At 44.1% G+C, this 27,074-nt stretch overlaps 1 protein-coding gene across 44 annotated transcripts in view; it reads left to right on the forward strand.

The window, feature by feature from the left end:
* Positions 1 to 13,616: 13,616 nt before the first annotated feature.
* EXOC1 (exocyst complex component 1) overlaps positions 13,617 to 27,074 on the forward strand; it is a 56,709-nt gene continuing 43,251 nt past the window's right edge. For 35 of the 44 annotated variants that reach the window (XR_014812556.1, XR_014812555.1, XR_014812557.1 and 32 more), the window contains exons 1-4: positions 13,617 to 13,745; positions 19,164 to 19,297; positions 23,637 to 23,767; positions 26,877 to 27,036. Coding sequence is in view for 12 of the 44 variants with exons in the window: in XM_021101339.2 (XP_020956998.1) it covers positions 19,174 to 19,297; positions 23,637 to 23,767; positions 26,877 to 27,036 (415 nt within the window). In the remaining 32 variants the exon portion in view is untranslated. The remainder of the gene's footprint in view (positions 13,746 to 19,163; positions 19,298 to 23,636; positions 23,768 to 26,876; positions 27,037 to 27,074) is intronic. The other 9 variants (XM_084972299.1, XM_084972304.1, XM_084972302.1 and 6 more) reach the window with 1 other exon arrangement.

The following is a 27,074-nucleotide window of genomic DNA, read 5'->3' on the forward strand; positions in this document are numbered from 1 at the left end:
CAACTTTTTGGAACCAAGTGGGGGTGACAGAGATGTTGGGGGGAGGTCTTTTGTACGGTTGGATTAATAAAATGACTTGGAAAATCAAAAAAAAAAAAAGAAAGTGACCACTTCTCGTGTTGGAGTGATGTTTTTATAGCAAGAGTAAAGATAGTATCTTTTTTTTTTTCTTTTTATGGCTGCACCTGAGGCATATGGAAGTTTCCAGGCTAGGAGTCAAATCAGAGCTGCAGCTGCTGGCCTACACCGCAGGCACAGCCACACCAGATCCTTAACCCACTGAGCGAGGCCAGAGATCGAGCCAGTGTCCTCATGGGTACTAGTTATAGCTTCTTTTACTGCTGAGCCACAACAGGAAGTCCAAGACAGTATCTTATTCATGTCAGATTGTACACTGGAGGCACTCAAGATATGTATATTTATTTCCTTGACATGTAATCCTCATAAAGGAAATCTGATTTGTTAGGTACTGAAAACCAGATCACATCAGCATCATTTTTTGATTCTCTCTCTCTGCCTTTGCCTTCTCTGGGTTTTCTTCCCCCTACTCTTAAAGTTTAATTCACTTGCAAGCGAGAATGTCTTTAATTCTCTAGACTGTGTCCTCTATTCCTCTTTTACGTAAGCCACTGCAGGCTCCTAATGCCTGCTTGCCAAGGCAAGCAAAATCCCCCATCGAGGCATCCTGGTTGTCTAGACACCAGAGGATCCTATCTGAAGGAGATTTATCCCTATCATTGACAAAAGTTAATTAACCGACAAGTTACAGGTGAAATCTACAATTTCAGGCCACACCGGTGAATTTCAGAACAGCTGGGGAGTCTCTCTCCTTCATAAGCCCTCATCTGTGTTCTTGGAGAGTAACTGAACACACAGGCACTCCAGCGATTGTCCATGCTCCCACTTGAGCATCTTTGGTATCAGCTATTTTCACAAAAACACCATGTAACAAACACCTCTAAGTCTGAGGGGCTTGTGAACAACATGCTCTAGCTCACGCATCTTTAGGTTTGCTGGAATATGGCTGATCTAGGCTGGGCTGGGCTGGGCTGGGCTCCAAGCTTCAGGGTGAGTACAGGTTTACGCCCCATCTCTCTTCCACCTTGGACAAATGACTACCCAAATTTTTGCTTTTTAGGGCACACCTGTGGCATATGGAAGTTCCCAGGCTAGGACCCTAATCGGAGCTGTAGCCACCAGCCTACACCACAGCCACAGCAGCATGGGATCCGAGCCATGTCTGTGACCTACACCACACCACATCACAGCTCACGGAAACGCTGGGTCCTTAACCTACTGAGAGAGGCCAGGGATCAAACCTGCATCCTCGTAAGTACTACGCAGGTTCCTAACCCACTGAGCCACAATGGGAACTCCCCCAATTTTTCATTCTTACAGTCAAAGACAGGAACACAAAGGCCAAATTCAATTCTGCAAGCACGTTTCAAACACCTGCTCACATCATGTTCAATAGCAATCCCTGGTCCAAGTAAGTGACTAGGCCAAGCCCAAAGTCAAAGGAAGGGAAGTATATTCTATACAACCATGAAGTCTTATCAAGGTGTGAGTGTGTAGCAGGAACACAGTGGAAAAACGGAAACCAATAAGTCAACCTAACAAACTCCTCATGTGGCCCCTCTTGCTCACCTGCTCCGCTCAGAAGCCTGAGCCCTCTGCCTTGTGTCCTCACTTAGATGGACTTGGAATGAGGGCAGGTCGCACAGACACCTTCTGTCTGACCTGGCTCTGGAAATCCCCTTGGGGGAATTATTTTCTTTTGCAAATATAACATTTTTTTAAATCCTTAAGCAAATAGGTCTGTGATCCTGCAAGTCCACTGACTTGTTACCCTGGAAGTCTGGTTGTAAGAAAAGCTTGAAAACTTTTGATTTGAGGGTCGGCGGAGGTGAGTTTTGATAAAGGAGAAGCCATGGGACACAGGCTGATCGTTTCCATGCCCCCCGAGAAGAGCTTATTCATGAGGTGAGAGCAACCATTTTTTCCTTCTTGGAGAAATTTGAACCAAGAAATCGTGAACTCATTATTTCCCAATTTTTCTTGGCTGTGCCCATGACATGCAGATGCTCCCAGGGCAGGGATGAAACCCCACCTAAGCCACAGCAGTGATGTCAGATCTTTAACCTGCTGAGCCACCAGAGAACTCCTGTAATATTTTTTTAATTATCTAATTCCCTACCCCCAAAATCCTATTTGAAGAAAACCTCACAAGTAGAATGCTGGGTGAGGGGAAATGAGGACTTACTTATTGCTTAATGAGTTTCAGTTTAGCAAGATGAAAGAGCCATGGAGGTGCATGGTGGTGATGGTTGCGCAACGAGATAAATGTACCTAATGCCATTGAACTGTACACTTAAAGTGGTTAAGATGGCAGTTTTTATGTTACATATATTTTAGCACAGTTTTTAAAATTGGGGTGAAATTTCCTGAAAATGTAAAGAAAGTGAATAATCCACTGTGCTTTTGAATTTCCCCACCTTTAAACAAATAACCAGACAATATAAATACCATAAGCTGCCCCCAAATTGACACTCATGAGAATATTAAGCCAAGCAGAAATCCGTGTGCTGTGATGCTCCAACAACGCCAAGGCTGACAAGCCCCACTGATGTTTCACTGTCAAGAAAACATAAATAAATTCCTTGGACATGCATGGCTTTCAGAAATAGGTCTTTCATTTCAGCCATGCTGATGGAAACTTGTTCCACATGGTGGGGACATGGCTCGGATTGTCAGTGTCGAAAAATGAGACATATGAACACAGGGAGATCTCGACAAGGCTCTTTACTTCTACAGAAGGGCATGGGTGCTCAAAAAGCATGTGCAAAGAAGAAAAGACCCACCCTATTTATCCCTAACACAGGTGATATACCTGCCCCCTTCCCATTGGTCACTTCAGGGCACACATTCTTCTTGGTTGGCTAATTTGAAACATTGTTACTGGGAGAAGAGTGAAGGGGGGGAGGGTCCCAGGAAGGCTTTAGGCCGAAACCTGAGCAAAATGGAGTAACCAAGATTTCCTTTGATAGAAAAGAAATTATGTTACTTTCCACACGCATGAACTAACTTTTTAGTGGTACCAGATATCAAGTTCTTGTGCTTTGTTCTCATAGAACCATCTCAGGTTGGACAGCTTACTGCAGACCACTTTCAGTGAATTTCTCCTAACCGCAGTGCTTTTCCAGCTCATGCTTTGACTACCACTTTTTTCTCACTACAACTTTAAATATTTTGCCTGAAGAGTCTGTGGAAAAAGACGTTAATAAGCTTATTACAGAAGTACAGAGTTTATGTACAATTCTAAGGAGTCTTAGGGACTCATTCCACGCTTCTCCTAGGACACCCTTGACCCTCAAGGGCCTTCATTAATGATAAAATTAATGATCTACGCTAGCTGTCACTGAGTAATGAGAGCAACAGCTAAACCCTATCTTTGCACAATTTTAGTGCCTCTTACCAGAAAGTTAGTTACTGACTGCTTAAACATTACTCACTAAATGTGAAAACATGTCTTCCCATTGAATTTTATCCACACAAATGGTAAATAATATAATAACTCTCTGGGACAAAAGTAGGGGTTAAGTTTAAAACAGGTGAAATAGTCAACATGAAACCTGATTTTCCATAACGAACACAGTCAAACCATTTATATGTATATTGATTTGCTTACACCTCTAGGGAGCAAATCTCGGCTTGTTCCTGAATTCCCCAAGTGCAAAGAAGAAAAAATGGTTAAGACGGTAAAAAAAATCTTGTGTCCAGGGTTTGACCTGAGTGTATTCACAAAGCCACCCTGAGAATAATTGACCTTAACTCTACTTCAAGGCAAAATATATGGAGTGTTTTGTCCCCTGTGGCCAATTCCCAGAGACTCCAAATCCAGTGAGAAGGGACCTCTGCACATCTGCCAGAAGCTCTCTGAACGTAAACTGGGAGCTCAGCCCTGTGCCTGTTATGATAATATCACCTACAGTGTGGACAGGGAAGGTGGCAACTGCATAAAAAAGCCAGGAGATGCCTGTGATTCTGCAGGCCCACCTCTGCCTCCCTTGTAAGATTTGTATGTCTCATTGTATTACTTTTTTATGTTGTTCACATGTGCATCTATTATCTAGTTAATATCTACTTTAGGATTTACTTAATAATTCATAGCAATATAGGTAAATACTATCCTCATTTAGTGTCCCTGACTTCTATAAAGCTGCAAAAAAGTGGAAATTGCTGGGGTATTCACAGCTGTTTCTAATAAAACCTAAAACAAACACTGACTGTTTTATATGCATGCAGGAGAAGCTCTTCTCATCTGTCAATGTTAGAGCCATTTATAAGAAAAATCTGGAAAGTAGAGCGCTGTGATCCTCATTGTTCCAAAAAAATTTACTTGGTGTTCTTTGTGCTGGTACCAATGATCTGATATCTCTGAAAAATTGTCTTTCTTCCCTTAGACAAGAACGTGCATAGCATTGAGAACTATGTCTAGCTACTCATGTTGCAACAGAAGAAATGGTGGGGGAAAAACTGTAATTGTAATGTATACATGTAAGGATAACCTGACCCCCTTGCTGTACAGTGGGAAAATAAAATTTAAAAAAAAAAAAAAAAAGAACGTGCACAATTGAGTTCTAAGAGAACAATACTAAGATACAAAAAGAGAAAAACACAAGTAACAGACAAAATAAAAGTTCGCAAAATTGGGAATAAGAAATAAATGAGATTACATAAACCCACATGATTCTTCAAACACAGAAAGATGCCCTTGACCTCATGCTCAAAGTCAAGTCGATTAAACTTAACCTGAGGGAGAGCTCGGCTGCAGTCAGAGTGGGCTGAGCCAAAACCCACTCACTCCGGTGAGATCTGAGGACTTTCTCACTAAGCCAGGTCCCCAAAGCCAGGGGCAAGGCCACTGGCCGAGCTTCAACAGGCAGAGCCTGGGTTCAGCAGGACACACCTGTCCTCCCTCCCTCAGGGCTTCAAGCTGAAGAAAAGGGGATCCCTAACCCCCCAAACATGGGCAAACCAAGCACAGGGCACTCTGAGGTCTTGGACACTGAGGCTCCACCAGCTTCACACTTTTGCTTTATTGACTCAGGTGTCAAGAGGGATTTCTCTGGGGAAACAATGAACTTCCTGCCAAAATCATCTCGTAATTTTGCCAATACTGTTCAAACATCAATACTCTCTACCCTTGGCCACTCAGAAGAGACTTTTCCCTTGGAGCTCGTTCACAGTGAGAAACACATCATGCCATCGGACCCTGAGATCACCTAGTACCTCGGCTGTGGTAGCAGATGCACTCATCTGCCTGTGAAAGGGAAAGCAGGGCCTCAGGACCTCTTCCTGTTTTTTAAGAACATAAATCTATCCAGTTTAATCTGCTAAACAACCTACATGTAAATAACAGATGTAATTTACTGAGTGCTCACTACGGGCCAAGTGCTTTACAGGAAATATGTCTCAGAAGATCGCAGGACAGTCCCCCAAAGATGGCAATTAGGTTGAATTGATTGCAGCTGGAACTCAAGCTCAGAAGAGTTAAGTAATTTGCTCTGTGGTCACTGAAACAATAAAGGCCAGATCCAAACCCAGATCTGCAAGATCCCTGCAACCACACCATTTCTACAACGTTAGGTTGCTTCCCAAGTCAACTACATGAAGAGGATGATAGTGAGCTAAAGAGACAGTCACTGAGATACTGCTGTGTGCCTGCTGTGGGTCCTTGGGCTAAATAATTAATCTGTGCCTCCATTTTCTCATCTTTAAAATAAGGATACTAAAGATTAAAGTAGTTGATTAGGGAGTTTCCCGTCATGGCTCAGTGGAAAAAAATCAGACTAGCATCCATGAGGACACAGGTTTGATCCCTGGCCTCAATCGGTGGGTTAAGGATCTGGCTTTGATGTGAGGTGTGGTGTAGGCCTGCAGCTACAGCTCAGATTCAACCCCTAGCCTGGGAACCTCCATATGCTGCAGGTGAGGCCCTAAATAAAGTAGTTGATCCATGCTAAGTGCTTAGCGCAGCACATAGAACATAAAAAAATGAATTGATATGAGTCCTCAAAGCAGGTGCTATTTCAAACAGGTGCTATTTCAAACAGGGCTACCATGAGAGGCCTCTGGGAGCAAAGATCTGAAAGGGATGCCATAGTGAGCCTTGCAGCTATTTAATGGAAGAATATCCAGGCAGAGGGGAAAACAAGAGCAAAGGTCCAGTTTGCCTGGAGTTGTCACGGAACAAGGAGGTCTAAGGAAGTGGAGTGGAGTTGCCAAGGAGGGCAGTAGAAGATGAAGTCCTGGAGGGTGGAGGGCAAAGGGGGAGCTCATGCAGGATCTACTGGTCATCGTAAAAACTCTGGACTTTCTCTCTGAAGCTACTGGCAGGTTCTGAGCAAAGGGTAGCATAACATGGCTCATGTTTTAAAAAGGATCCCTCTGGCAGCTGTGATAAGAATAGACTTAAGGAAGTTCCCTGGTGAGGAAGTGCTTAAGGATCCTGCGTTGTCACTTCTAAGGCGAGCGCCTAAATCCCGGCCTGGGAACTTCCAAATGTTGCAGGCACTGCTCCCCCCCAGAATAGAATTAGGCTGAAGCAGTAATTTAGGAGACACAAGATGCTGGCAATAATCAAGGGAAGAGTAGCAGTGGAGACAGTGAGAAGTGGTCACCACTTCCGGATGTGCTCCAGAAGCAGAACACGTAAGATTTCTTGAGAGATCGGATGTAGCATTGAGATTAAGAGAGGAGTCAAGGGCTGGCCTGAGCAGCTGAGAAAACAGAGATGCCATTAACTCAGATGGAGAAGCAGTGGTTATAAACCTTTCATGCATCCTTTTAAATCCCTTCCACTTCACCTGGTGTTGCTCCAGAACCACTTCTGGGTGGGCATCAACCTCAAGATCCTCTCTCAAGAGCAATATTCCAGCATCCTGCCTTCTCCCTCTCACTCCCTGCCTATGGCCTGGGGCACTGGGAAACCAGCACAGCGTGTACAAGAGCAACAAGAAGCGTGTGATGCAGCCTTGACAGATGGCAGAGAGGAGCTGATGGATACCTGCTTCCCTCTTTGTTCTCTTTGCTCCAGTACAGATTTCTGACACATTTCACCGGGCTTCTTAGTATCAATCAACAAACTGCCTATAGCACTTGTCAACTCAATAGGACATCCTTGTATTGGCTTTTCCACCTTCCCTATTTCATTTCCCCTGAACCCCTTATTCTGTCCCTGAACTCATATTCTCAAATAAACTTCCAGGACATAAGACTTTGTTTTTGGGGAAACCTGGGCATCAGAAGTGGCTCCAGAAAGCAAAGCCTCAGAATGGGATTTTGAGGGCTGATCCTACAGGGAACACAAGACAGCAAGGACCCCTGCTGGTGGTAGGTGGTTGGTGGTAAATTACAGGTAAATAACACCTGGCCTACAGTAGCATCATTACCATGACTGGCAACTATAGTAGGTTAGAAGGCAGTTGATTAGAGAGGCAGCAAAATGAAGCATTGAATTATATGGTGGCTCTGGTACTTGAGCATTATGGAAGCAGTGAGAGTCACAGGTGGGCCAATTTCTGTTAACTGCTTTGGAGACCTTAACAAAAGAAAATGACAGGCTCTGTTCGGCTAACAATCACATCATGGCACACTCGAAAGCCAGAAGCCTCTGGAGCAGAGCAGCCACCAAGCAGATTGTACTAAAAATCAGTGCCAACATGTAATTATAAGGGTGGCAGAGATACAAAGGGCTCTAAATGTACAGCCTTGAGCTAGAGCCCTACAAGGATAATAACGAGACCTTGTCAAAACTGGAGCCCTACTAGGATAATAAGGAAACCTTGTCAAAGCTAGAGCTCTAGTAGGATAATAATGAAACCTTGTCAAAGTTAGAGCCCTACTAGGATAATAACGAGATCTTGTCAAGGCTAGAGCCCTACTAGGATAATAAGGAGACCTTGTCAAAGCTAGGGCCCTAACAGAATAATAATGAAACTTTCAGGTCTAGAATGGGGACTTTTGTGTGTATGTGTCTTATAGTCATAAACCCTGAGAATTTTGTCATCCTCTGTGCCAACAGTCTCCTTTCTCTTGATAATGGAAAATGGCCTCTTGTTGTCTGGAAACACTGCCAAGAATCTACCTGAGGTAAGCGTCTTCTTTATGACCTTATTTTCCCTAATACCCAATTCCCAGCCCCCACTACCTGAAGCCCGTGACCAGGGTAAGACCTCAGCACTACCTCTGCAGGGCTGCAATAGCTGCTCCAGGAGAACTGGACGGGAGATCCTCAGTCTCGGCACTAGTGACATTTGGTACCAGATAGTTCTCTGCTGTGAAGGGCTGTCCAGTGTAGTGCAGGCTGTTTAGCAGCGTCTCTGGGGGTGAGGAGAACCCTCTCAGTCATGACAACCCAAACTGTCTGCAGACATTACCAAGTGTCCTCTGGAAGAGAAAACCACCCCAGCTGAGAACCACTGAGTTACCAACAAATTCAAAAAGAATTGCAAAACTGTCTAACATGAGCCGATAGGAACAGGGGATTATATGTGTGAGTGAACATTTCAAATGTTAAACCAGGGAAATCAGGTTATAAAGCTGGACAGGGGAGAATTTATGACATGGGGCCACTTACCTGTGATTCTGGATTTAATGTTTTGACAAGGACACCCAGAGTTGGTCCTAATCCAAAGCCTTGGTGTGATGGTGGCCTGTGCTAAATGAGATGTTAGAACAATTCTGAATGAGTACTGAGACAGGAATCAGAAAACTTGGGGGAGCAGGAGTATTAGAAGGAAGGTACTATGTGAGATGAAAGAACCAGAATACATTTCCCAGAAACAGGGGTGTTGAAATGAGCTGATTGTGAAACTAACAACCTGTCAGTTGGCTGCGCTGCCAAGAAGGGCCTAATGCTCAGGCCCTTTGTTCCCGCAGATCTAATGGTGCTTGATGGACCTGTGATGGATGAGCGTCTAGGGCGAAATTTCTGGAAAGCACCCAGTAAGAGATATGCAGCACCAGCCATTAGTGTTCTTGAAGCCATGTTGGAGGCAGAGAACTCTTCTCTACTGGGAAGCCTAGAGCCATCTACCACAGGCTGGCTATAACCAGGTCTGCTAAGTCAAGTGGATGGGTATGGCAGCCACCTGCTGGTGTGTGTAAAGAGTCCAGGACTGAGCCTAGCAGGTCCAGAGGACACAACCACATGCATGGATGACTCAGACTCCCTCGGCACTTCTACAGCACTGGCAGCTCTTCCTTGCCTCACTCCAAGCCCTCTTGGAGTTCCTTTCTCAGAATTAAAAAAAAAAAAAAAGAGCAAGGTTCACAGATGTCCTAGCACATTATGTTGGTTCACAGGCAAAATTGGATGTACATGGCCCCACCTGGGGACAGCTTTAAGAAAGAACGTGTGGGAGATCTGTGAACCTGGCTCTTTTTTTTTTTTTTTTTTAATTCTGAGAAAGGACTGTGGGTGCAGCCCTAAAAGGACAAAAAAAAAAAAAAAAAGTACTTTTTTTTTTACCCTTTTTTTTTTTTCTTTGTCTTTTTAGGACTGCACCCACAGCTTATGGAGGTTCCCAGGCTAGGGGTCGAATCAGACCTGCAGCCACTGACCTACACCACACCTCATGGCAACCCCAGGTCCTTAACCCACTGAGCGAGTCCAGGGATTGAACCTGCATCCTCATGGATGCTAGTCAGATTCATTTCCACTGAACTCCTAGAGCAGTATTCTTCACTGTTTGCATTGTTTATAGGGAGAAGTAGCCTGCAATACAAATGTTTACAGACTCTTGGATTTGTCTTTCATGCCTGAAGTGACTCTGCCAACATCCATAATCACAAATCATAGCATTGCTGATCAATGTTACCTTAACCAAGGGATATATTTTACAGCCAAAAAAAAAAGTGACAATATACACATGACCATAGAACCCACGAGTGTTGCCATAGTCCTCATCACTCAGAAGCAGCGGCCTTATAAAAAGTGTGGGATGGTTTGTTACAGGCTCAGTGAATCCACCTGCTGGGATTAGAGTGCTGTCCTACAGAATGTCGTTAATGCTCAAAAGCAGCCAGTAAACAGTGCCTCTAACAACTAAGGACACGGCTCCAGAGACCCAGGAATGGGAGCAGGATTGGCCTGTTTTATCATCACTCCCAGTGACCTGCTCACAACCTGTGTTTCCTGCCTCACAAGTTTAGGCTTCACTGGATTAGAGTAATTAGCTCCCTGGGGGTGGGTGAAGGACACTTTCACTGAACTTGAAGCTCTGTCACTGTCATTCAGTTACTCTGGGTTTCTCAGAGTTACCAAATGACAACAAAAATAGAGTTCCTGCACTGGTGGGAGTTATCCACTGTGATCAGCAAAAGGATGGGGACAGTTGCTACACAACAGCCACAGAGAGGAAAAACCTGGAATCCAAGGAATTCAGCCAGGGCTTACCTGGGTGTTTCTGTACCCAAGGATAAGAGGCCATTACACAGTGGTGGCCCAACCACACAAGCAAAGGAAAACAAAGGCTGAAGGTGTGGGTTACCTCCTTGAGGAAACCACCTGGATCGCGATGGCTGGCCAAGGGCGAAAGAGTTTAGAATGCATGGAAGAGGAGAGGTCCACCAAAGCAAGCACGGTCTGGTCTTGGCGGCACCACGCAGACCTGCAAGGCCTGTGCTTGCCCAGCTTCAAGGAGCCCAGAGTCAACAGCAGAGACATCCAGCTTCAGCAGATGGGGGAGCTTACATGTCCGAAGCAGGGTCCTGGGGGGACACGGCAGCGTGTGCACAGACCATGCAGACAGGATAGCAGGCTGCACTCCCAGGGGACAAGGGGGGAGAATCGGTTATGGGCAATTTGAGGTCAGACTGGCTCAAGGGTTACCAGGGAAACCAGCAGAGGGACACGTCCCTCACACCCCTTTAAAGAGACTGGGGACTAACAGGGGCCTGAGGCATGTGTGTAGGAAGGTCAGTTCTGGGAGTGGCCGCAGGGGAAGCAGGCACTGGTGGAGACAGGGATGTAGAGACAGCAAGAGAACAGCCACCTTGAGTGACCAGACCGCACATCCTGGCCTCAGTGCAGTGGCAGGGAGGAAGCTTGTTCCACTAACTCTACTATATGAAGTCTTTACAGAGATCGTGGGTGGGCCTCACCTTGAAGGGGACTCAGTGAAGAACTAGACTTAACCAGGGCCAAGCAGATATGAGCGGTACCAAGAGTGAGATGAAATGGACACCACCTGGGCAACTTCTGTCACCACTTCCAATCCTTTCAGCCTCTTCTTCCCTCCACTGTGGCAGCAGCCTGCTCTAAACAGAGTTTGGTAAACTCCGGGCAAGTCCAACATGAAGGCCCCTCTCCTCTTCCTGCTGCAGGGCTTCTCTGGTGTGGGGTCAGCTCAGCACTCATGACTGCACATCTGGGGAAGATCGGGTAGTTCATGGCCAGGGGTAGCAACCTTTGATCAAAGGTGGACAGGAGTTCCTGTTGTGGCTCAGTGGGTTAAGAATCTGACTAGTATCCATGAGGATGCAGGTTCATTCCTTCTCCTCACTCAGTGGGTTAAGGATCTGGCATTACCACAACCTGTGGTGCATGTGAGAGATGCCACTTGGGTCCAGCATTGCAGTAGCTGTGGCACAGGCTGGCAGCTGCAGCTCCAACCCCCAGCCTGGGAACGTCCATATGCCACAGATGAGGCCATTTAAAAAAGAAAAAAAAAAAAAGGTGGACAGGAGCTGATAATCGTTTCTTCCATTCTCACTTTCAGTGGACAGTTTTGACTCATGAAGCTTCTTAGAAGGTCCAGTGAAGTTTGAGATGCCTCACAGATATCCAGGTGGAAATGTTGGGGAGGCAGTGGACACAAAGATCTGGAGTTTAGGGAAGAAGGCTGGGATTCTGAAAAGTGATTCATTTCCCAATGTTGAGGGCTGCAAATAGGTTTAAAACTAAACAAAACCAAAGATAATAGGACAAAACAGCACACACAATTGTCATAGAAAGGGTGTCCACAGTAAGCTTCTGGGCCCAAGCTGGAAGGATCTAAGAGGTCTTTAGGATGATTCGACTAGATCAGATCCTGCTCTAAAAGGGAAGTCATTCAGTGGAACTGGAAAGCATTTCAAGTAGCACTGCCTGGAGCATATTGATCTCGGTAGCAAATGAGTCCCTACTATCCTTGCTGTTCTCCCACCAAATTCTATCTTTGCACAGCTTATCCCTTTCTCAGTGATTCAATCTCAGCAAAGTGAGTTACTCCCTCTTCTGCATTCCCATGGTAATTTATCTCTTTTTTTCCATTTGAACAGTGGGGAAGAATGAGGCAGAAGCCAGAGCAATGAGATTGCAAGCAGTGTTTATTTACCAACAGATTGATCAGGAGCTCTGAGCAGGCAAGGCTCAGGACCCCCCCACCACCACCACCACCACAGGGGAGTGCTTGGTCTTTTATAGACAGGGGTCGTTTTGTTGAACCATGTAGTCTGTGGCCTCTGGGCTATCTTGGCTTTAGGAATTCATTCATTACATGGGCCTGTTGTATAAGAAGGAGTCTGCAAGTCTGGATTTGGCTGGGTTATGCAGATTTTTTTTTTTTTTTTTTTCGGTCTTGTTTCATTTTCCACCTAAGATTTTCTTCTTTTGTTGTTTGGTTTACCTTACTAGGCTGTACTTTATCCATCTGTTTAATCACCTCCCCAATCACAGTGAGCCCTCTTTTTAGTGGGATCCCTGTCTTTGTAGCTCCAGCACCTAACTCAGCGCCTGGCATTGAGGTGACACTCTTTGTAAAATAAAAGAATACTTGCATGAAGGGGTCCCTGCAGAATCCTTGCAAAGGACTGTTTGCAACTAGAGCAAAGAAATCACTCCTTTGAATTACTGGCACATTTTATGTGCCCTGTTTGGTCTTGCTGTATATGTATTTGTGTCTATTTTGTTTGGCCCTACCACACTGTAAACTTCTTCAGGGTGTAATTCATGCCCCAACCACCTCCACACCTGGATCAAAGTGCCTGGCATCAAACAGGTGCCAAGAATATGGTATAAGTGCCAAGAATATGGAATAAGTCACTTGCCTTGAAACCAGCAACATTGGCAATCTGGGCTTCTCAAACTTAAATGAACACAGGCGTCACCTTGTTAAGAGGCAGATTCCCATTTAGCAGATCTGAAGTAGGCTGGGGAGGCTGTATTTTCTAAAGAAGCCCAGTTGATACCCAAGCAGCTGGTCCACGGACCACGTTTTTAATCAACCGCACCAATTCTGATTTAACTTAAACTCCATGCTACGAATAGCAAGTATCTAGAGTTAACAGAGCTTTACATGTACAAAAACGGACACATTTAATCGGATCTCTTCTTAAATCAAGAGCAGAGCTGAATCAGTAACTGTTCAAGAAAAAGTAACAGGTAGCACCAAGCCCCCAGGTCCTCAGTCAGCTGCCAGGCGATGAGGCTCCGCCCCCGCCGGCCCTGGACGCGCCCCTCCGGCGAGACTGGCCCCACCCCCTCCCCGGGCCCCCGCCGCGTCTCCTTTCTTCTCTTCCTGCCCACTTCCGGCGTGGAGGCGCGTCAGGTGCCCGGAAACGGGAAGTGGGGACAGAAGGCCTCCTTCCGCTGGCCGCTCAGCTGAGGGGCGCGTCCGAGTAGCGGGTCCGCGGGGGCCCCGTCTTGTCGTGGTCTTGGAGGACCTGCCTGGGCATCGCCGGGCTCGTCCGGCCTTGCGGTAAGCCTTCGGCGGCGGAGTCCAGCAGTGCCGGCGGCAGACGGGCGGACCGGAGGACGCCGAGGGGTGCGGCGGGTCCTGGGTCCTGCTGCCGGCCCGGCGCCCCGATTGGGTACCGCTGCCGTCCCTCCCGCCAGACCCTCTTCTCTAACCGGCCTGGGCGAGGCGCAGGGTCCAGCCGCGCACCCTCAACCTCGCTGTCCCTGGGGTTGGGAGGGCAGTGCTCACGGCCCTCTCCGGTCCCGCCCGTGGGCTCCACATTTCAGTGCGAGACAGCGCTGACCGTCCGCTCCCCACTGTGGGTCCGGAGAGGGGGCGCGGCAGTGCCTTTCCCTTTTGGGTTCAAATCCCCGCTTTCTTCTTAGTCTCTTAAGTGCACTTCCCCGTCTCCGTGCCTCGCGTTCTCTTCGGAGGACAGTAATCCACGCGCTAAAATGTCCAGGAGCCTCCAGGGCCCAACCCATACCCGCTGACAAGGCCCTCTTGCTGCCAGGCGTTTATCACACACTAACGATCCAGCCGGATTTAGGGAAGCAGGAGCCAGCACAGAATCTTGTGGCTGACTCCCCAGAACGCTGTCAGAGTGGGTGCTTTCACCTGGAAAAGTTTGGACGGACCTCTAATGATTTATCCACTAACAAAAAAAAAAAACCCTGTAAAGACTGGAGAGTTAATCACTCTACCCTTAGGATGCAGCTGCCATTGGAGGCATGGCTCTCCTGTCTTCGTGGTATGTCTGTCGTATTCGCCGCTGTAAGCTAGCACCGTGCCTGGCACTTAGGAGGCACCAGTATTTGCCGAACGAATGAGGGTCACATAGCGCTTTTCATTATGCTCCTTTAACTCCTTTATGAACCATGCCCAGTCCCTCTTGTTTTACCACTTCCCATGCAGTCAGTCCTTGCTTTGGACCAAAGAGGGTCTGTGTGGTCAATGCTAGCCCCTATGAGTCATCCATGTAATCATGGATTTACTGTCCAGTTCAGGTTACCTGAAGAGGTACTCCTTCAGTTCCTACTAAGAAAGAACATAGAGCTATGCCTGCCCCTAAGCCCTCTCTCTTTCAGGAGGGTTCTTGAGGTCCAGGAGCTTGTGAGTTTATGAACCAGTTAGGTAGCAAGTGCTTGATTGTGTAGGCAATGCAGTAAGAGCTTTAGCAGTTGAGAGATGAATTTGGATTAAGATCCTTATTGAATCAACTTCATAAAAACCATGAAGTATAATTATGGTTATACTCACTCCATGGAAAAGCACCTAAGCAGAGATTTAAAGACCAGAATGAACAGAGGGCTTGGAGTGGAAGGTTTGTATTTGGGAACATTAAGAAAATTTTGAGCAAGACCATATTGTGATGAAAGCTATGTTCTAGTATTATTTGTTGAGAGTTTTGGGAATGTGGAAGCTTGCAAAGAAAAAACCAAATGTTGTAGTGTTAAATAGATATAGTTGAAGTGAATCAGGGTTGGTGTGTTGGCAGTAGGAACAGAAAGGACAAATTATGTGTAGATGAAGTCAGCAGAATGCTTTAGTTGTCATGTTATTTGGTTCTATTATTTTGGTTTATTTATTTATTCTTTTTTGGCCATCCCATGGCCTATGGAGTTCCTGGGCAAGGATCAGATCCCAGCCGAAGTTGCAGCAATGCCTGATCCTTAACCCACGGTGCTGGGCTGGGGATCGAACCTGCATCCCAGCACTCCAGAAACACTGCCAGTCCCACCGCGTCGCAGTGAGAACTCCTTAGTTTATTAAATGCCTGCTATGTCTTTCCCAAGTTCTAGTAGTACCAAGATGAATGAGGCATGATCCTTGCCTCCAAGGAAACACTTTTAATGGGGGAGACAATACAACTGGCTAGACCATATGGTTTTTAAGTTCTGTGTTAGCAGACTGGAGGGGAAGTGTTAGAGAAGTAGAAAAGGATTTATCCTTTTTTTTTTATTTTTTTTTTTTTTTGTCTTTTTGCCATTTCTTGGGCCGCTCCCGCGGCATATGGAGATTCCCAGGCTAGGGGTCTAATCGGAGCTGTAGCCACTGGCCTACGCCAGAGCCACAGCAACAGCAACTCGGGATCCGAGCCGCGTCTGCAACCTACACCACAGCTCACGGCAACGCCGGATCGTTAACCCACTGAGCAAGGGCAGGGACCGAACCCGAAACCTCATGGTTCCTAGTCAGATTCATTAACCACTGCGCCACGACAGGAACTCTAGGATTTATTCTTTTTGAGTGTGTGACTACTTCATGGAAGAGGTGACATTTTAGTGGTATCTTAAGGATGAGTTGGAATTTCCCAGGGGCTAAAAGAATTGCAGGAAGAAGAAATTGCATGAACAAGAGCCTGGAGATAGAAAAGCAAATGAATCTTCAAAGGAAGTGTTAAGGAATTGCTGAACAGCATTGAAAATTTAGCTTTGATTGGATTTCAATATTTGTAACGAACTCAGTGAACGTGAATATGAGGCCTTCTTAAGTGGCAAATGGTAGCCCTAGAGAGTGGAGCCAAAAGACAGTTTTGGGAGATTGATGAACAGAGTAAACTGGTCTGCAAAGGGGATGATGTCGGTGTAGGGAAAGGAACACTACCTCCAAGCCAGGTTGGAAAAAAAAAGTCAAGCTTGGAGAGGCCAGATGGACTAGGAGAACATGTGGGAGGGGAAGGCTGAAAGACTAGAGGCCAGGATGAGGTGAAAGAGGGATGGAAGTGGGAAGATGGGACTTCGGGGAGAAAAGCAATGGTTTGAGGTGAAGCAGAGATAGTTTTACAGATGGAATAAAAAGTAGGAGATATTTAGTTTTCAAAAGTGTTGTTGCATTATAAAAATTTGTTCTAAGTCTATTTAAAACTCATGGAGCTCCCTGATGGCTCCATAGGTTAAGGATCCAACATTGCCATTGCAGCCACTTGGGTCACTGCTGTAGCTTGGGTTTGATCCCTGTCCCAGGAACTTCCACATGCCTTGGGCATGGCCAAAAAATAAAAACCTCATAATTTGATTTGCCCATAGAAACAGTGTTAGAAATAGAAGTTATTAATTTCCTAAGCAAGCTCACATGTATAAAATACTATACATTTGCATTGGAAATAGTAATATATATACAGCATATTCAGAAAATGAAATTGAGGTGTTCCCTTTGTGGCACAATGGAAATGAATCCAACTAGTAGCCATGAGGTTGTGGGATCAGTCCCTGGCCTTGCTCAGAGGGTTAAAGAACTGGTGTTGCCATGAGCTGTGGTGTAGGTCCAAGATGTGGCTCGGATCTGGCATTGCTGTGGCTGTGGTGGAGGGCGGCAGCTGCAGCTCTGATTCAGCCCCTAGCCTGGGAACCTCCATATGCCTCAGGTGCAGACCTAAAAATCAAAAAAATAAAATAAAATAAAATTGAAAAGAGATTTTTTTTAAATACTAAACTTCAGTTGATGTTGTAAAAAAGATGTTGAATTAGATGAGAAAAAGGAAACAAATGGAAACCTATTTTCTAATAATAGCTCTCTTGCTATATAATTAACACGTCATAAAATTCACCCTTGTCAAGTGTATAATTCAGTGGTTTTCAGTATATTCACAGGAATATACAGCAATCACAGCTTCTAATTCAAGGACGTTTTCATGACCACCAAAAGAAACCCCACATTGGTTCGCAGTCCCTCCCAATTTTGCCCCCCCCCCCCAACAGCAGATCTATGGATTTGTCTGTTTGGATGTTTCGTATAAATGGAATCATAAAATATGTGGTCCTTGTAACTGGTTGCTTTCACTTAGTATAATGTTTTCAGGATTCATGGATGTTTTGGTGCTTTATTCCTTTTGTATGGCCAAGTGATATTCCACTGGATGGAAACGTTTCATTTTGCTGTTTATCAGGACATTTGTGATGTTTCCACTTGGGGCTATCGTGAATAGCACTGCTGAGAACGTGTATGTACATGTTTTTGTGTGGGGATATGTTTTCAGTTCTCTTGAGTTTATACCTAGGAGTGGAATTGCTGGGTCATATGGTAAATACATAGTTAACCTTTTTTTTTTTTCTTTTTTGGTCTTTTTTGCCTTTTCTAGGGCTGCTCCTGCAGCATATGGAGGTTCCCAGGTAGGGGTCTAATCGGAGCTGTAGCCGCTGGCCTACGCCAGAACCACAGCAACGCCAGATCTGAACCCTATCTGCAATCTACACCACAGCTCACGGCAACACCGGATCCTTAACCCACTGAGCAAGGCCAGGAATCGAACCTGCAACCCCATGGTTCCTAGTCAGATTCGTTAACCACTGAGCCACAATGGGAACTCCCATAGTTAACTTTTTGAGGAACCACCAAAGCTATTTTCAAAAGCGGCTGCACAAATTTACAATCATGGGCACACATGCGTCCCTTTTTCTCCACATCTCCACCAACACTTGTCTTTTCATTTTAACCAACCTAGCTGGGTGGTGGTAGTATCTTCTTGTGGTTTTGATTTGCATTCCCCTAGTGGCTAATGATGTTGAGCATCTTTCCATGTGCTTATTAGCCATTCATTTGTTTGTTTTTGTCTTTTATCTTTTTAGGACCATACCTGCGGCATATGGAGATTCGCAGGCTAGGGATCTAATCAGAGCTAAGCCACTGGCCTATGCCACAGTTAATCCCAGATCTGAGCCATGTCTGCGACCTACACCACAGCTCACAGCAACGCCAGGTCCTTAACCCGCTGAGCGAGGCCAGAGATTGAACCCGCAACCTCATGGTTCCTGGTTGGATTCATTTCTGCTGCGCCATGACCAGAACTCCTTATTGGCCATTTGTATATCATCCTTGGAGAAAGGTCTATGCAAATCCTTTGCTCAGTTTTTAATTGGGTTATTTGTCTTTTTATCTTTGAGTTGTGAGAGTTCTTTTATGTAGGAAAGTTGTATTTAAAGATTGGGCATGGGTTTTAAATTTTTTCTTAAATTTTTAAAAAATATAATATTTGGTGAGCACTTCCAGATTTTAGAGTTTGATAACACTAGTTCTCTACTTTCTTTTCCAATCATACACCTTTTTTTTTTTTTTTTTTTTTTGCTCTTTAGGGCCACACCCATGGCATATGGAAGTCCTAGGCTAGGGGTTGAATTGGAGCTACAGCTGCTGGCTTACCCCACAGCCACAGCAACGGAGGATCTGAGCTGTGTCTGCGACCTACACCACAGCTCACAGCAACATCCAGTCACTGACCCACTGAGCTAGGCCAGGAATCAAACCCGTATCCTCATGGATGCTGGTCAGATTCGTTCCCATTGCTCCACAACAGGAACTCCCCAGCTTTTTATTTTTATGATGCAGCTGTACCCATGTATTCAATCATTTGTCCTATCTTATTAGCCCCAAATAAGGTTATTTTCGATTATGGAATGATTTTGAGAATGAGTTCAATATCTACACTCTGAATTTTTTCAGCTGGGTAAAGATGACGGCAATCAAGCATGCGTTACAGAGAGACATTTTTACACCAAATGATGAACGCCTGCTGAGTATTGTCAATGTCTGCAAGGCAGGAAAAAAGAAAAAAAACTGTTTTTTGTGTGCCACAGGTGGGTATTCAGTAAGGAAAAGTTCTCATTTAGCATTCCTTTATTCTTTATTCCCTAGGGGAGACTTTTTCCTCGTTGTTTAAAATACAATTTACAATTACATTGTCTCTGTAATTGAAAAAACTGTTGGGCCAACAACTTCATTTTTTTCAACTGTCTTTAATTAAATCTTGGGCATTTCTATGACATGTATATAAGGTGTGAACACTTGTGTACCAACCCCCCAGAAGAGGAATATCACGAATACCTTTGAAGTGTCCTGTGTACCCTGCCCTGATCCCCTGCCCCCATTAAGAAGTCAGTAGTATCCAGGTAGTTCCCTGGTGACTCAGTAGTTGAGCATCCAGCATTGTCACTGCAGTGTCTCAGGTTCGATCCCTGGCCCAGGAACCTCTGCATGCTGTGGGCCAAAAAAAAAAAAAAAAAGTAACTGGTATCCTCAATTTTGATTTACTCTTTATCATTTTACCATCTATGTTTGTAATCTTGAATAATATATTATTAGATGTGCATGTCTTTGAACTTTACATAAATTGAATCATAGTGCATGTATCCATGTGTGACATGTTCCACTAAACAGTATGTTCATGTTCCTGAGTTTTGTCTCTATTTTTTTCCCATAGCCATCATTCTTTATTTTCACTGCTGTCTATTGCTCTGCTCTGAGTGTACCACTTTACTCACCCATCCTGCTGGTGATGAACAGATTTCTTTCCAGGTGTTGCTGTTCAGGCAGCACTTCTGTGAACACTGGTCCTTGTCTACCAGCGTACAAGGCAAGAATTTTCTAAGATAGACACCTAAATATGAAATTGCTGGGAGTAGGCGTGTGAGTGTTAAACACTAATACCAAATCATTTTTTAAAGCAGGTGTACTGGTTTTCACTCCCACAGGAGTGTGTGTTTCGGGGTCTCCACATCCTAATCTAAACTTGGTTTTGACACTTGGTTTTGATAGACTGTTCATTGTTTCCAGTCTGGTGGTTGTGAAATAGAATCTTAAGGTTTTAAATTTCATTTCCCTGGATAATAATGAGATTGAGACTTTTTATGAATTTACTAGCCATTTAGTTTTCTTGCCTAAGAAAATTGCCCATTAAGCCTTTTGTTCATTTTTCTATTGTGCTGGTTGTCCTTTTACTCATTTAAGTTCTATGTATAATCTGTATACTAATTTATCTGTTATATGCATCCTAGTTTGTGGCTTGTGTTTTCAGTTTTTATGATGCCTTTATTTTTTTCAATTTTATGGCCACACCCATGGCATATAGAAGTTCCGGGGCCAGGGTTTGAATACAAACCACAGCTACGACCTGTGCAGCAGCCGTAGCAGTGTCGCATCTTTTAACCCACTGCACTGGGCCAGGACCGAACTTGCACCTCCACAGCAACCCAAACCACTGCTGTTGGATTCTTTTTTTGTTCTTGTTTTTGGTTTGTTTGTTTTTTAGTCTATGGAGCTCCCAAACCAGGGATCAGATCAGAGAACTAAACTACAGCCATGGCAACACCAGATCCTGAACCCATTGTGCTGGGCCTGGGATCGAACCAACATCCCAGCATTCCCAAGATGGCACCAATCCCATTGCACCACAGCAGGACCTCCTGCTGTGGGATTCTTAACCCTCTGCATCACGGCAAGCAGAAACTCCTTATGATGCCTTTTAACTAAATTTTTAATTTTAATGAAAGCAAATTAATTAGTCAGATCAATTACAGCTTCCTGTTTTTGTGTCTTACTTAAGATAACTTTCCCTACCCTAGTTTATCTGGTGATAGCTTCTCCAAGTTTTATGACTTTACCTTTCATATTTATAGCCTTTGATATACCTGTGTTTGTGTTTGTACTGATGAGTGTGAATTTGTTTCTGGATCCTTTTTTTTTTTTTTTTTTCCTTCTCTTTTTATGGCTGCACCTGTGGCCTGTGGCCTGTGGCCTATGGAAGTTCCCAGGGTTGGGGTTGAATCAGAGCTGCAGCTGCCGGCCTACACCATAGCCACAGCAACGCCAGATCCGAGCCACATCTACAACCTGCACTGCAGCTCACAGCAATGCCAGATCCTTAACTCAATGAGCAAGGCTCAGGGATCAAACCCTCATCCTCATGGATACTAGTCAGGTTCTTAACCTGCTGAGCCACAGCAGAAACTCCTGGATCCTTTTTTAGATCTGATTTTTATGCTGTCTTGTGGTTATATTGTTCTTTCTCCTACATTTTATTTATTTATTTATTTATTTATTTTGTCTTTTTGCTATTTCTTTGGGCTGCTCCCGTGGCATATGGAGATTCCCAGGCTAGGGGTCAAATCGGAGCTGTAGCCACCGGCCTATGCCAGAGCCACAGCAACGTGGGATCCGAGCTGCGTCTGCAACCTACACCACAGCTTACGGCAACGCCGGATCGTTAACCCACTGAGCAAGGGCAGGGACCGAACCCGCAACCTCATGGTTCCTAGTCGGATTCGTTAACCACTGCGCCAGGACGGGAACTCCTCTCCTAAATTTTAGAATCAACTTGTCAAGTTCCAAATTTTGTTGGGATTTTGATTCAGATTTTTTTGAATCTGTAGTTTACTTTGGAGAGAACTTGCATTTTTAGGATATTAAGTCTTCCTGTTTGTGTATATGATACGGTTTTTCATTTATCTTGGTCTTCTTTAATGCCTTTCTGTAAGGTTAATAGTTTTAAATATTTTCAATAAGTTTTTTAATTTTATTTATTTATTTTAAAAAAATTTTTTTATGGCCACACCTGTGGCATATGGAAGTTCCCAGGCCAGGGGTAGGATCAGAGTTGCAGCTGAGGCCTGTGCCATAGCAACACCAGATCTGAGCCGCATATGCAAGCTTTGCCGTAGCTTGTGGCAATGCCATATCCTTAACCCAACGAGCAAGGCCAAGGATTGAACCCACATCCTCATGAATACTAGTCGGATTCTTAACCCACTGAGTGAGGCCAGGGATCAAACCCACATCCTCATCAGTACTAGTCAGGTTCTTAACCCACTGAGCCACAATGTGAACTCCAGGTTTTATGATTTTAAAGTCTTTGCACACATGTTGTATTTACTCCTAGGTATTTATTTATTCCTAGATTTTTGATACTTTCATGAATAACAACTCCTATTAGCATTAATGCATTTTTAAGACTTTTTATTTTTCAGAGCAGTGTTAGGTTTTCAAGAAAATTGAGAGAGAGGCACAGAGATTTCCCACATGCCCTTTTCCCACATGTGCCTGGCCCCCCTCTTTGATACCACTTAGCACAGTGGTGCATTTGTTACCAAGAATGAACCTGCATTAACCAGCCATAATCATCCCAAGTCCGTAGTTTCCCTCAGGGTTCCCTCCTGATGCTGTACATTTCATGGGCTTGGACAAATGGCTGATGACATATCCTTATAATGTCACACTGCCCTAAGCATCCTCTGTGCTCTGCCTCGTCATCTCTCCCCCAACCCCTGGCTGACCTCTGATCTTGTTATTGTGTCCATAGTTTTGCCTTTTCCAGGAGGTTATGTAGTAGTTAGAATCGAATAGCACGTAGCCCCCTCAAATTGGTTCCTTTCACTTAGTACTCTGCATTTAACTTTGCTCTGTGCGTTTTCATGGAGATATCTCATCTTGAGCTCTGACTGACATTCCATTGTCTGGACATCCCACAGTATATTGGCCACTTCGCCACTAAAGGACATCTTGGTTGCTTCCAGGTTTTGGTGATTATGCATAGAGCAGCTGTAAACATCCGTGTGCAGGTTTTTGTGTGGATGTACATTTTTTGACTCCTTTGGGTAAATATCAGGGAATGCAATTGCTAGATTGTGTGATCAGAATATGTTTGGTATTATTAGGAAACTGCCCTCTTCAGGGGTTGGACCCTTCTCACTCCCACCTTCAGTGAATGACAGCTCCTCTTGCTCCACAACCACAGCATGAGGGCTTGTCATTGCCCTGCATCTGGCCCTTCTCATAGGTGTGCAGTGGTATCTCCTTTGCATTTCTGATGACATATGATGTGGAACATCTTTTCATATGCTTATTTGTGGTCTGTACATCTTTGGTTGGGTGTCCATCATGGTCTTTGGCCCCTTTTTTAATCAGAATTTTTTTTCTTATTGTTTGAGTTTTAATTCTTCAGGAATCTGCCTCTGATCCTCTGGTCTGATATAGATTCTTCCGTTAGTATTCTGTGTATGCGCCAGTCATAGCATTTATTCTGAAATCTGGTTCTTGCTTTATATCATGTATAGGCAGCTGACAGCTAATATCTGCAATGAATGAATGAAAGATGAGTAGATGCATAATGTTTCTAATGAAAGTGTGTGCTTCATTCGACAGTGACAACTGAGCGCCCCGTGCAGGTGAAGGTGGTCAAAGTCAAGAAGTCTGATAAAGGAGATTTCTACAAAAGGCAGGCTGCGTGGGCCCTCCGCGACCTGGCTGTGGTGGATGCCAAGGATGCTGCCAAAGTATGTTTTCCTTAGTTCCTGACCTGCATTCCAAAAGGGTCTTTCATTTTATAGCCCGTCTTCTAAAATAATCTAGACTTGTTTTGTGACCCAGTGGCCCCACCTACCCAAGAATTTAGATTAATTCTAAATTAATTAGAATTAATCGTCTAACCTTCTGTTCTCCCACTTCTCACTCTCAGGCTACTAAAAATAAGTACATATGTAAACTTGTTTTCATTGTTAGTGCTTTTTTTTTAAGCTTCGGTTATGTTTTTTCACAAGCTGCATAAACTAGAGCAAAATAACCTCAACTCTGTACATTTCTGTGTTTAGATTAGATATACTTAGTATAAAATCCATGTTAGTGGCGTGTTGTGTGAGTAGCTTTTAAAGACCACTGCTGTGGTAAAACCTGGTCAGAATCACACGAAACACAACCAACATGAATCCTCCTATGAAGCCTCACAGGTTAATGTAGAACTACCAGCGGAGGCGGCCAGGCCGCCCTCTGATATTGTGGCTTGAGTGATGAGCCGCAATATCAGGTAGTGAGTTCCACACCTTATTTTAGGAATTTAAACAATAAGGTATAAGAATGTCCTCTTGGGAGTTCCCTGCTGGCCTAGTGGTTAAGGACTCAGCCTTGTCACTCTTGTGGCTCAGGTTCGATCCCTGGCCCGAGAACTTCTACATCCCACAGGTGCCCTTGGATTTAACTCTGCAAGTCTCATACATTTACTTAAAAGGCACAAAGAAGTGAAAACTACCTTTGTAGAGCAGTCTGATTAAAGTAAAAGTATGATTTTTCCCTTACCCTAGTACAAACCTCTGGGGACCTAAAATCTGGACAAAATGACAGGCAGTTGAGTCAGGTATGAAATTTATTTTTCTTTTCTTTTTTGGCCACCCTGTGGCATATGGAGTTCCTGAGTCAAGGATCGCATCTGAGCCACAGTTGCAACCTCTCCTGCAGGTCTGGCAATTCTGGGTCTTTTAACCCACTGTTTCAGGACAGGGATCCAACCTGCATCCTGGCACTGCGGAGGTGCTACCAATCCCATTGCCCCACAGTGAGAACTCCACAAAAATTTTTTTTTTCTTTTTAGGGCTGAACCTGCAGTATATGGAAGCTCCCAAGCGAGGGGTTTAATCGGGAGCTACAGCTGCTGGCCTGCATCACATCCACAGCAACACAGGGTCTGAGCCGTATCTGTGACCTACACCACAGCTCACAGCAATGCCAGATCCTTAACCCACTGAGCAAGGCCAGGGCTCAATTGCACCTCCTCCGGGATACTGTCAGGTTCTTAACCTGCTGTGCCACAATAGGAACTCCTAAAAAAATTTCTTTTAAATGGAGCAAAGACAACTTTGGGAGAGGCTTGCTTATCTATGTAGTTTGGGTCTCTTCCCAACACAGAGAATGGAGTATTTTAAGCACATTGGGCTTTTGCTTTCAACCCTAAAGAGCACCCAGGTTTTAGAAAAATAAGGATGTGAGAAACAGGGTCTGACAGGTGCTTTTGAGTGTGGGTACGTGTGTGTGTTTGGAAAGAACATTAAAATGAGATTTTTTATAAAACATGTTGAGTTATTTAATAAATAATGTCTATTATCATGGGGAGGATCAAGAGTAGAAATTTTCTGTTTAAGAGAAAATCCTTTAAGGGCTTTTTAGAAATGCACCTTTATTAAAAAGCCTTTTTCTCTTCAGTAGTCTCACACTTCATAACCCCATTGATTTATGTAATTCACTACCATTGCTGAATGCTTATTTGAATGCTTTTCTCAGCTGACACCTCATTGCTGACTTGCTTAATGGATTTCTTTTTTCATTTTATGCAGGCACCTTGGTGTGTGTACACTATATATGGATATAAAACATGAAATTTTTATACGTAGCCTAACATTAGCCATTTGGCATCACACGTTGATTTGTGTGTGCTTTGCCGCTGGAATGCTCAGCCTCTTTTAGAGCCTTATGGGAGGTGTTCCCAGGGAGCAGAGCATTTCCCATCAAGCTTCCTATCAGTTGCCAAGACTCTTAGATTTCTTTATAAGTACTAATGCAGGTACCTTTTCACTGAAACTGAAGGTTTGTAATCTTTTGACACTTCACTTCTGCTTGTTGAACTATAAACTAGTTCTTCCCTGCTGCTGTAATACGAGCAAGCCATAGGTCAAGTCCAGGTCCCTAAATTACCCCAGATCTTCACACCGAAAGTATGATGTAACCTCCCTTGCCTGTATGGTCTTTATCCCCCTAAGTAACACTTTAAAGTAATTGAATATAGGATTAGCCTTCTGTAGAACTTTAGGATTGTTTGAGCCTATTTTTTAATTCCTCAGATGTGAAGAAAAGTATACATCCATGTATTTTCATTTTTTATGTATTTGTCAGGTCGTCCTACGTTCCAGAGAGAATATCAAGGCATGAAATTATTTCTGTAATGTGATTTAAGAGACACGTAGAGAGAGCATAGTGCAGTTCCCGAATGTCAGTTGAACCTTTTTCATTAGAAAGGACCTTAAGGCCCCCAGTAATTTTTTTTTTTCAAGACACCTCTAATCATCCCGTCTTTTCAGAACCAAAGTAGTTGGAACCATCCCTGCTTTTCATCTCATTTGTCCTTGGAAACCACATCAGGATACAGGTTGTATTTTTTCTCATATGTTATAATGAGAAGATATATATTTTAATCAAAGAATTAGTGTCAAGTTATGAATACTAGCACATTGAGGGAGAGCATAACTCTGAAACCCCATAGGCAGTTTAAAAGAAATATTAGATCCACATCAAAACTAGAGACCATTGTCATCTTAGAAGCTAGGGAGCTGTGACACAGTCATTAAATAGATATCCTGTACTTCCACTTGCAGACCAGAGCTCCATAGGAAGGAAGTTACCAAGACGCTCCGTTGCTTTTTATCCAGCTTCTTGTGGAGGCAAAGTTGTTGCTATAAAATGGATACACCATTCTCTGCAAGTCACTTAGCCGATTTTTATGGTGATTTTTTTTTTCCAAGAATAGCTTCAACTTATATTCATTTTATTGAATTACAGATTTTACAATAATGAAAAGGAGATCTGATCAAAAATAATATCTTTTGTATATTTTTATTTCAGGAAAATCCTGAGTTTGATTTACATTTTGAAAAAATATATAAATGGGTTGCTAGCAGCACTGCTGAGAAGAATGCATTTATTTCATGCATTTGGAAATTGAATCAGCGCTATCTCCGGAAGAAAATTGATTTTGTCAATGTTAGCTCACAGCTTTTGGAAGGTAAAGTTAAATTAAAATGTATATGTAAAATCAAGTGT

The sequence above is a fragment of the Sus scrofa genome, chromosome 8 (genome assembly GCF_054392235.1).
Source record: "Sus scrofa isolate SSC_HxYL_T2T_F1_AM1 chromosome 8, Sscrofa_HxYL_maternal_Yorkshire_Landrace_v2.0, whole genome shotgun sequence".
In the NCBI taxonomy this organism is placed as follows: Eukaryota; Metazoa; Chordata; class Mammalia; order Artiodactyla; family Suidae; genus Sus; species Sus scrofa.